This window comes from Eumetopias jubatus, unplaced genomic scaffold (genome assembly GCF_037043125.1).
Source record: "Eumetopias jubatus isolate StellerSeaLion01/CBP00866 unplaced genomic scaffold, mEumJub1_p1.0 scaffold_13, whole genome shotgun sequence".
In the NCBI taxonomy this organism is placed as follows: Eukaryota; Metazoa; Chordata; class Mammalia; order Carnivora; family Otariidae; genus Eumetopias; species Eumetopias jubatus.
Window position 1 is genome coordinate 108,260,556 of NW_028274819.1, and position 11,567 is coordinate 108,272,122.

At 47.7% G+C, this 11,567-nt stretch overlaps 1 protein-coding gene across 1 annotated transcript in view; it reads right to left on the reverse strand.

Moving 5' to 3' along the window:
* The window catches only part of ACAT1 (acetyl-CoA acetyltransferase 1), a 22,977-nt gene extending 17,008 nt beyond the window's left edge, over positions 1–5,969 (reverse strand). The window contains exon 1 of the mRNA XM_028105792.1: positions 5,860–5,969. Coding sequence (XP_027961593.1) covers positions 5,860–5,931 — 72 coding nt within the window. The 5' untranslated portion in view covers positions 5,932–5,969. The remainder of the gene's footprint in view (positions 1–5,859) is intronic.
* Between the last annotated feature and the right edge of the window lie 5,598 nt (positions 5,970–11,567).

Genomic DNA, 11,567 nt, shown 5'->3' on the forward strand with positions numbered 1-11,567 from the left:
CCAACTCCGTGTCCAAAACATAGCTCACTTCTTCCACGGGCTTCGTCTCCACCGCGGCCCCTGGGTGCCCTCGTCTCTCTCGCTAGCGGCACAGGCACCTGACTCACGGCCGGTCACCCCGGACTTTCCCGCCCACCGTCCAGCCGGTTTTAAACACATCCCTCAGATCTCATCGCTGCCCTGATTAATCCTTCCACGGCTTTCGGTCGCTCCTGGAATGACATCCAAACCCTGCCGGTCATTCTGCAGCGACCCAGCTCCTCGGCTCTTCCCAGGCTCACATCACTCTTGCTCCACGCCAGCCGCACCAGCCGGGTACCGTGAGTGACAGCCCAGGCCCTGCTCCCCACACGGCCCATTCGTACTCCGACGTCCCAGCATGGACGACACCTTCCCACAGTGCCCCTCCCCGACCACCCCAGGAAAGTCGGCCTCGCCTGCCGACAGTGTCACTGGTAGGCAGGGGAGGAACACAACCAGCACAGTGTGATCTGCGTCCCGGGGCCACGCAGCCGCACTGCGGCCCTGGAAACCTCAGCCACCAGAGCCAGGCGGCTTTCGTGCCCCTCGGTGACCTGTCTCCACACTATGCTGCGAGTTCCAAAAAGAGAAAGGTAATCATTTACCGTCTGTCTCCCCCTGACAGCCGTAGACACTAAGCAAGTATTTTAACAAAATCTGAAGCTTCCCAGCAAGTGTGAGAAATAACATTGCGGGCAGGTAAGTACGTTCGGAAGCCAGTGACACGGCTAGTGAGCTGGGGGTGCGGGCCTACCCTACGTGGGGGCTCATGGGGAGGCCACTGGAGCGGAGAAGTGGGTCTTAGAGAGCAGCCTTGGGAAGAACTAGGAAAGGAGCACCAGGCCCAGGGAAGGACGAGAACCACGAACACACTTGGCACGAGGGACAGGTCGTGGAGGAGCACCGCAGGGCCTGGCAAGGGCTCCGGGGCGGAGGGCACAGATCCGGGCTATTTGTCACAGGTGCAACCAGCACAGTGAGGTCACACAACTTGCCCCGAGTCACACAGCCAGTAAGGGGAGAGCTGGTATTTCAAATCTAAGCGGTCTGACTCTATTTATAGATACATGTATATGTATATATACTTAGATATGTACATTCATAGGTACAATAGATACAATGTGTATTATTCATGAGTTTATTTTAAAAGTAATAATAAAATTTAGGAAGCTGAGGCAAGTACTTTCCAAAGTACTGCATTATCTCTCAGGAACTAATGATGTGCTTATGATATACTTCATTGATCAAGTGTGTCAACAGGAGCACTAATGTCTCTTTATTCCATCGTAGAAACAGGTAGAACCACAGGAGACAGGTAAATTCACAGGGAACATCTACATGCCAAAATAACTATAAAAATGAGCCAAGTGAGTTAGAAATTGAGCCATAATCAACAAAATATTTTGAGAAAACTGATTAAACCATTTTTGGAGCTTTTGAACTTCTTAGTATAGAGAGCTTAGCAGTTAGTATTTAAAATACCTTGTGTTTATGCATTTTATTGTCTGTGTAAGGAAAGCAAAATTCCCTTAAACTGTAATCTGTATTGCAAATCTGTATTTTTTTAAGATTTTTTTTTTTTTTTTTTTTGAGAAAGGGAGAGCTGGGGGGTGGGGGAAGGGAGGGAGGGGAATGGCAGAGAGCGAATCCCAAGCAGGCTCCACACCCAGCGAGAAGCCAACATGGAGCTCGATCCCACAACCCATGAGATCATGGACCTGAGCCAAAACCAAGAGTCAGATGCTTAACTGACTGAGCCACCCAGGAGCCCCATCAAATCTGTATTTCTTAAGGTCTTTATAAAGCTCCCCAAGTATTAAAGAGTTTTGCTAATTTCAATCAACAATTTTCATTTTAGGTATTTCATTTATATAATTCCCTTGTTAAAATTTTACATAACCCCGGGGCGCCGGGGTGGCTCCGTCGTTAAGCATCTGTCTTCGAGTCCCCCACTGGGCTCCCTGCCTCTCCCTCTCCCACTCCCTCTGCTTGTGTTCCCTCTCTCGCTGTGTCTCTCTCTGGCAAATAAATAAAATCTTAAAAAAAAAAAATCTTACATAACCCCTTTGTTGTATTAAATTTTTACAGCACTGAGTGCTGTTAGGGGTTGAATTGTGCCTCCCAGCCCCACCAAAAAAAAAAAGGTAAGTCCTAACCCTCAGTACCTTAGGAGGTGACTTTATTTATAAATGTGGTCTCTTTAGAATTAATCAAGTCAAAATGAGGTCATTAAGGTGGCCCTAATCCAGTATGACTGATGTCTTCATAAAAAGGGAAAATCTTAATGCAGAGAAAGACAAGCACAGAAGACGAAGAGAAGATGGAGGGGGGAGATTGCCTTGTGCAGATGGAGGGTAGGAATGACAGATCTACAAACCAAGGGCTTCCAAAGATTGCCAGCAAACTACCAGAAACAAGGACGAGGCAAGGGGGTAATTTCCCTACAGGATTTAGAGGGAGAAGGGTCTTGCCAACACCACAATCTCTGATTTCCTGGCCTCCAGGACTGTTTCTGTGGTTGTAAGCTACCCAATTGGTGGTATTTTGTTACAGCAGCCCAAGGAAGTAATATACCCTCCTTGTTGAAAATCTCACTTACTTGGCTTTCAGATGACACTACATTCCCCTGCTTCTCTTCCATGACACTATTCTCTCTTCACTTACCTCGGCAGGTTCCTGCTTGTCTAGCCTGTCCTGAAACACCATGTCTCCCAAAGGCCCCATGCTAAGCCCTCTCCGCTTCTCCCTCTACACCTGCTTTCGTTGAGCTCAGCAATGCCCATGGATGCCACTGTCATCAGCAGCTGGTGATTCCCAAATCTCAATTTCCTCCAGTTCTCTTAGTCATCAAACCGGCAATTCCAAACTCAAGTCCAAAATGCAATTCATCACTTTCTACCGTCACATCTGTTCCTCTGAAAACCACTACTGTCCACCTCAATGGCAGGCCAAGACCCCCAAATTATACCCAACTCCTTCTCACTAAGCTCCTCTTTGCCCATCAGTCATTCAGGTCAAAAGATTCTACCTCCAGGCTCTCTCTCGCATCTATCCACCTCTGCCTACTTTTACTACCACTTCAGATTGCTATCAATACTTGCCGCCTTGCCAGAGTACTCTGTTCTTCTGTCCTGTAAAAGAGGAAAGGCTCAAGGACTGAGGTGCAAAAATCCACAGGGTGAAAGGGAATAATGGGAAGGGAGTAAAAACAGTGAGATTTCAACCAGGATCCCATCAGGATTCAACCAGGAAAATAAAAACCATTCTATCTGAAACATAATTTAATGCAGAGATTAAACATACAGGTGATAGAAAAGCTAAGAACAACAGGAAGCAGGGTGGTAGAGATTAGCAACAGGAAGGCATTAGCACACATAGGCTGTTGGGACAAAGGGAAGCAGCAAGGTTACCAAAGCCAAGGGGTCAGGGTCACCTTGCAAAAGCAAGAACCAAAGGAGCCACAGACATTCTCAGAAATACCACCTAAGGGTAGACAGAAAAAAATTATCCTGGCTTCTCCCTTGCTATCTTCCAGTCTCCTACCAGTGTCTGAACCCAGCCAGAAGCCAGCTGACAGACACTGTGATTTTTGCACCTGCAACAGTCAGCCCCCTACAGAGGAGAGGAGGGAAAGGAAGTGGGAGCAAACAGGCTGAGGACGGGCACAATGCAAGAAAAAAATTTTTTAATATTTTTTACTTATTTATCTGACAGAGAGAGACACAGCAAAAGTGGGAACACAAGCAGGGGGAGTGGGAGAGGGAGAAGCAGGCTTCCCGTTGAGCAGAGAGCCCGATGCGGGGCTCGATCCCAGGACCCTGGGATCATGACCTGAGCCGAAGGCAGATGCTTAATGACTGCGCCACCCGGGCGCCCCAGAAATTTTTTTAAAGTCTGAGTATTAATCAATAATTTGGGGTCAAAACAGCAAAACAGAGGAGTTTGGAGGAGTATCAAATGCAGTATAAGATCAAAAGGATGAAACACACACACACACACACACACACACACACACACACACACACACACAAAAGCACTGGTATTCTTCAAATGAGGGGCACAGAAATCTAACACCAGAGGCTTAAAGAGAAAGGGATTTAAAAAAAAAAAAAAAAGGTGGTTACAGCTGGAAAGGCAACAAGCCCCGATAATTAGTCCATTACTTTCCTGACCATAACGGAGACTTTGTTATTTGAAGGCAAACCTCAAAGAGCCAGTGCAATGGGTGAAGGTTGAGTTCCATTCAACAAACTGGCACAACAGGATTTTTCCAGTAAATGACCACTTATTTCAAATAACTACCAATACTGATTCCTAGAATTCAATAAAATGAGCACCATTAAGTCATAAGCTGGAAAACCTACAGCTACATTCTTCTCATCAGCAACATGCGCTTGACAGTAAGTTCTTTTTTTTTTTAACATTTTTATTTATTTATTTGACAGAGAGAGACACAGCGAGAGAGGGAACACAAGCAGGGGGAGTGGGAGAGGGAGAAGCAGGCTTCCCGCCGAGCAGGGAGCCCGATGCGGGACTCGATCCCAGGACCCTGGGACCATGACCTGAGCCGAAGGCAGACGCTCAATGACTGAGCCACCCAGGCGCCCCCGACAGTAAGTTCTTAATCAAACTATAAATTAAGAGGGTTTCTGCATTCGTTTGGTTTTTTTAGAGGACCTAGCTCACCTAATTCACCTGGTCAACCTACTTATACTTTCCTGACTTCCCAAATCATTCCATTTAAGAACGAATATGCTGGTACATTTCCCAGCTCCCCTCTGCCGCTAGGTTAGAGGGGAAAAGAAAGGAAAAAAGAACTCCTCTTTCGTGGAAACCCACTCCTCCTGACTTTCCTATTAGCTCAGTCACCCAGGATTATTTCGACTCTTCCTTCTCCTCTTGGCTCCTCACACCCACTCCCTATTTGTCAAGTTCTACATTTATGCTGTCACAAATCTCTTGCATAATGCTGCTACCTCTCCTCCTCTGACCAGCATGCAGCTCAAGTTACTTCACGCCAAAATAATGTTTTTTCCCTCCCGCACCTCAATCTTCCCTGACCTCTGGCTAGGACAAAACCCCAAACGTCAACGGTCTCCACTGACTTGGGTCAGATTTCACTCTTACAACATGGGCGGACTTCAAAGTGTCCAACGGGAACCAACTGGCAAAATCACGCTTCACCACCCACACCCTGAAGTTCTCTGCTCCTCGCCAGGTTTTGCCCGGCCGCAAATCTAAGACGCAGGCTCCCTTGCTTTGGCACACTCTTGGAAAGACACTCTCCCTTCCAAGGCCTGGGCTCCCGCGCTCCCGAAACACAACAAGCGGGAGCGAGGCGCGCCCCTGGACGCCCTCAGTGCGTGACACCAAGTACCATCTATCCCTTGCGCACGGAGGAGCCACTAATTTTCCCCGGTCACTGTCAGGCCGCATCAGACCGGGGGCATCTTCCCCTCCTCCCTTAGGGCCTCACGCCTGCAGGCCCAGGGATGCTCTAGTGCAGGAACACAAGCACGCTGTAAAGAAAATCCCGGAGAAGGCGTATGGCCCCGGCTGCCCGTCAGGCAGGACCAGGGCTGGGCCCTTCCGGCTGCGGAGATCCGCGCCCCGTGCAACCCACGCGCAAGTGAGCCGCAGGCGGCGGCGGAGGCCCCGCAAACGCCAGGGACACACCGGGGCCAGGTACGGCGCGCGTGCGCGTGCGCGGCGCAGATGTGCCTCCCCGGAGCAGGCCCGGAGGCCGACAGCCCGGGCGCCGGGCGCCGCGCGCCGCGAGCGGGGCCCTCCCAGGCAGGGGGGCCGGCACGCCGCGGCCCGGGTCCCAGCCGCCCTCACCTGCAGCGGCCTCTGGAGCAGGGGGCCGCGCGCGCGCGCGCCACCGCGCAGAAGGGCCAGCAGCACAGCCATGACTTCCGGGCGCCTAGACAGACTTGGCAGGCGGAGACGACAGACGCGCGCCTCCAAATCCCCGCGCCGCTGCCCCGCCCCATCCCGCCCTCTCCAATAGCAGCCACGGACGGCGGCGGCGTGCGTGACTATTGGCCGACAGGACGGGGCGGGCCGGCAGGAGGCGGGGCCTCAGAGTAAAAACTCGGCCTGAGGCGCCGGCTCGGAGTCCGGCCCGCACGTGACAGGCCGCCAGTCCCCTTTCCCCCGCTTCTGACCTTGCCACGCTGGCGGAGGAGGTGACCCGGCCCTAGGGTTTTCGGCTCCTGGAGCCACCTTCTCCCTCTCAGACCCAGCCAGCTCATTCAAATGTTATTGAGCAATCCAGTTAGCTTTTTGTTTTGCTTTTAAAGGTTTTATTTATTTGAGAGCGAGCGAGAGAGCACACACACGGGGGCGGGGGGGGGGTGGTCAGAGGGAGAAGCAGACTCCCCGCTGAGCAGGGAGCCCGAGGCTGAATTCGATCCCAGGACCCTGGGACCCCAGGATCATGACCTGACCCGAAGGTAGACGCTTAATGGTGGCAGCCAGGCGCCCCGCAATGATCTTTTAATTTATGAATGGATACGTTTGCAACTATATTTCAGTAAGAGGAGGAATAGAATACATGCTAATAGCTAACTTTACCGAGCAATTAATGTTTAATTTAGGTTTACTTATTTATCTTTTAAGTAATCTCTATGCCCAGCATGGGGCTCGAACTCAGACCCAGAGATCAAGAGTTGCATGCTGGGGTGGCTCAGGTCGTGATCCCAGGGTCCTGGGATCGAGTCTCGCATGGCGCCCCCTGCTCAGCAGGGAACCTGCTTCTCCCTCTGCCTCTGCCCCTCCACCTGCTTGTGCCGAGAGAGAGAGAGACAGTGAGAGAGGGAATATATTTAGGTGCCCCTAAAATCTTTAAAAAACAAAAACAACAAAAGAGTTGCATGCACCACCTACTGAGCCAGCCAGGTGCCCACACAATAAGAATTATATTAATCTTGGGGAGTGTGGGTGGCTCAGTTGCTTAAGGGTAGTACTTTTGATTTCAGCTCAGGTCACGATCTCGGGATTGTGAGATCAAGCCCAGGGCTGCACTCCATGCTCAGCAGGGACTCTGCTTGAGAGTCTCTCTCCCTCTCTGCCCCTCCCCCACCCGTGGTCTCTCCCTCTCTAAAATGAATGAATCTTAAAAAAAAAAAAATTGTATTTAGTCTTCACAAAAACTCCATGTATTACATGCTATTCTTATCCACCCCTTAACTAAGGAGATAACTGAAATACTAAGAAGTTAACTTTTTTGTCACAGTTGCACACAAAGTGGTGAAGCTGGGGTCAGAACTGATTATCTCAACACTGCATCACTTTGCTGTTCCTTTTCCCAGAGAACCACGGACATGTCAGCTATGATTGTCCTCACATTTTGGGAACCCATTACTTAACCTTAAATCTTCACCTGGAGACAGCAAATCTTTTTGTCTCTAACATTATTTTCTTTTATTGTCATAGAGAAGACACAAGGAGTGGGGCACCTGGGTGGCTCAGTCAGTGAAGCACCTGCCTTCAGTTCAGGTCATGATGTCAGAGTCCTGGGAGTCAGGCTCTCTGCTCAGCGGGGAGTCCGCTTCTCCCTCTGCCTCTGCCCCTCTCCCATCTCGTGTGCCCGCTCTCTCTCTCTCTAATAAAATCTTTAAAAAAAAAAAAAGATACAAGGAGTGACAGCATACAACTTACCCCAAGCCCATATTTTTCCTCAAGTAAAATTCCCACCCTTCATTATGTTTTGTTTGAAATTGTTTTGTTGACAGCTGAGGGAGATTGTATTTTTCCCAAAGATGGCCACACCGAAAAGCTCTTCTTTCCACGTGACTGGGGTTTGTGTTCCCTCCCCTGGAATCCAAACCCGGACTACCGGGACCAGTGCACTATGGCAGAAATGAGGTCGTGTGACTTACCAGGCTAGGTCTAGGCAGAAAGATGGATAAAAAGCCTTAAAATGATTCCAGTCCCCAGCATTCAACCCTTCCAGTTGAAAGCCCAGTCATTATGGAGCAGAGATAAGTCTTCCCTTCTGTGCCCTGAATTCCTGATCCACAAGACCCATGAAAGAAATTAAATGGCTGTTTTTGTTTTTAAATCACTATGTTTGGGGTTTTTGTTTCGTTTTTTAAACAAAGCAATAGATAAACACAGCACCTCTATCTTTAACTTCCCAGGCACCCAGGTTGTCCCTTAAAGTAGTGTTTGATTCCCTCACCTACCAGAGCCTCTATATTCAAAGTCACCAAGTCCTACCTCCTTCCTTTGAATATCACACTCAATGCCTTCTCTCTTGCTGAGCCTCTTCCAGGTCAAGTAAAAACCTTTTCATACGTATTGCTTCAACAGCTACTGAAAGAAAATCATTACAATATGTATCCATGCTTAAGCTCTGGGTATGTGTGTGTGTGTGTGTGTGTGTGAGGCCCAAGATATATATATACCCATATAAGATATATAGATATGGATATAGATTTTAAGAGGTATTTATTTGAGAGAGAGCATGAGAAGAGACAGAGGGCGAGAATCTCAAGCGGACTCTGAATTGATGAGCACGGAGCCCAGTGCGGCTTAATCTCACGACCCTGAGATCATGACCTGAACTGAAACCAAGAGTCGGACGCTCAACCAACTTGGCCACCCATGTGCCCCCCCAAATGTCACAGATTTAAAGCAAACAATCCCACTGACCACTACTTACCACTCTGTACATGTAGATCGTCCACTTCAAAATGTAGACCAAGAAGCAAGCCAGCAGCTACCTGAGATGGTATAAGCATGCCATGAAATGTTTAACACTCCGCAAACACAGTAGAAGTGAAGGTAAACAAAGGTCAGATTGTAGATATAAAACAGATAGAGAATTAATAAAGTGTGGTGGGGAGGGAAGCAGTAGAGAATTCGATCAAGGTTGCTGACCTGGGAGACTGAGTTAGTTCCTAAGTGGAGCAAGTGTGTGGCTCTTTTTTTTTTTTTTTAAGATTTTATTTATTTATTTGAGAGAGCACAAGCAGAAGCAGCAGCAGAGGGAGACGAAGAAGGAGAAGCAGGCTCCCTGCTGAGCACGGAGCCCATTGCAGGACTCGACCCCAGGACCCTGGGATCATGACCTGAGCCGAAGGCAGACGCCTAATGACTGAACCATCCAGGCTCCCAAAATACTGGATTTCTTGAATGAAAACAGCAAAAATCATTAACACCCAGGGAAGTCTCCTGTCATTCTTTAGAGGAGCAGGCAGAGAGGAGAGTAGATCTAAATTTGGATCAGCACGTGTGACATTAGATCATTACCAGGCCAGAGAGCAAGTTGCTACTTACTCTCTGTACTCACTCTAGGACGTCATTATCATACTTTTTGATCTTCAGTGTTGGAACATTAAAAATTTACACAATTGTGTGTTAATTACATGGATGTCTTTTTCTTTCATCATAGTTTGTAAATCAAGAATCTAAGACTCCAGACTGTCCATTCGTCAAAACAGAAGTATAACGACATACAAAGTCCATACTTGATTTTAGAGCTTAGCATGAGCAATTGGAAAATAAAGGCTCCTCATTCAAAGGTTAAGATACTGAACTCTATCTATGCTGTTCTCAAGCACACATATTCTCATTCACTCACACCACATTTGAGCACCTACTATGTATGCACCACACAGGTTTCTTTTTGTATTGTTTTAGCAGGACTGGATCCAACTTTGATATTTTGGGGGACTCTCTTTGAGAAAAAAAATTATATTAAATTACAAATTTGCCCTTTTTAGTTGATTTTTTTTTCATGTTGAGGTGAATGTGTTCTTTATACATTTTAGTTATTACCTCTATGTTGGGTGTATCATTTACAAGTATTTCCTCCCATTCACTGGGTTGTCTTTTTGTTCTGTCAATGGCTTCCTTTGCTTCATTTTGGTATAGTCTCAAGTTTCATGGTTTCAGGTCTCACATTTAGGTCTTTAACCACTTAATTTTGTGCATGGTCTAAGAAAGTGGTCCAGTTTCAGGGCGCCTGGGTGGCTCAGTCGGTTGAGCGCCTTTTGATTTCAGCTCAGGGTCATGATCTCAGCGTCGTGGGATGGAGCCCTGCATCAGACGCTGCACTCTGCAGGGAGTCTGCTTGAGATTCTCCCTCTCCCTCTGCCCCTCCTCCCCTCAAATAAGTAAATAAATCTTAAAAATAAAAAAAAAAGTGGCCCAGTTTGGCCAACACTATTTATTGAAAAGACTGTCCCTTCCCCATTGCGTATTGTTGCCTCCCTTGTCATAGATTAATTGATGGTATAGGCATAGGTTTATTTCTGGGCTCTTTATCCTGTTCTATTAATTTACGTGTCTTAATTTTGTGCCAATAACATAGTCTTCTCACTTCCAGGCTTTGGTGTTCCATCTGTACGGCATGGACAGAAGAGATTTAGCATAATTCTTAAGGGGTCCTAGGGTTTTCGGAGTGGTACGTGAGCATTGGCTTCAACTTAGTCACCAGCTGCATGAGCCCCTAAGAGTGAGCCTGTCCCTTGAAGCTTTGAGGCGTTGACTTCTCTCTAGCAAAGTCCTAGATGGCACCTTCTTCCAGTAGCAGGCTAGGTCATCCACACTGAAAATCTGTTAAGTGGAACCACCTTCGTTAATTCTTCTGGAGACCTTGCTGCAACTTGAACATCAGCTCTCGTTACTGTACCTTGCACTTGACCTCTGCTAGCTTCAGTCTGCAGCTGCTTCTCTCTCTGCTTTCACAAAATTGAAGAGAGTTAGGGCCCTGGGTCAGGCTCTGGCTTAAAGGAGTTATGTATGGCTGGTTTGATCTTCTGTCCAGACCACTAGAACTTTCTCTGTATCAGCAATAAGGCTGTTTGGCTTTATCATTCGTGTGTTTACTGGAGTAGCACTTTTTATTTTCCTTCAAGAACTTTCTCTTTGCGTTCACAACTCGGCTGTCTGGCACAAGGGGCCTCACTTTCCGCCTACCTCCGCTTTCGACACATGCCTAAGATTAGTCCTAGCTTCTGATTTAAAGTGAAAGATGTGCGACTCCTCTTTTCACTTGAACACTTAAACGCCACTGTAGGGTTATTAATTAGTCCAATTTCAACACTGCTGTGTCTTGAGAATAGTGAGGCCTGAGGAGAGGGAGATGGGGACACAGTCAGTCGGTGGAGGAGTCTGCACACACACACGTATCGGTTGAGTTTGCCGTCCTTATGTGGGTGCAGTTTGGGACACCTGAAACCATTACAAAAGTAGCATCAAAGATCACCGATCACCATAACAAATATAAGTTTCAAATACTGCAAAAATTACCAAAATGTGATTCAGACACAAAGTGAGCAAATGCTATTGGAAAATGAAGCTAGGTTGTCACAAACCTTCAATTTGTAAAACAAAAACAAAACAAAACCCCTCATCTGCAAAGTGTAATAAACTGAAGTGCAGTGAGGTATGCCGATACAAAATGCCTACGGCCCTGAGGAGGGGCCTGAGCAAGTGAGGGGCCCAGAAGCTAAAGTTTAACGGTAAATTTATCTCTAGGTTGAGGTGAATCTTATACCGACACCATACTTTTCCATCAACTCCCCCACCCCGCC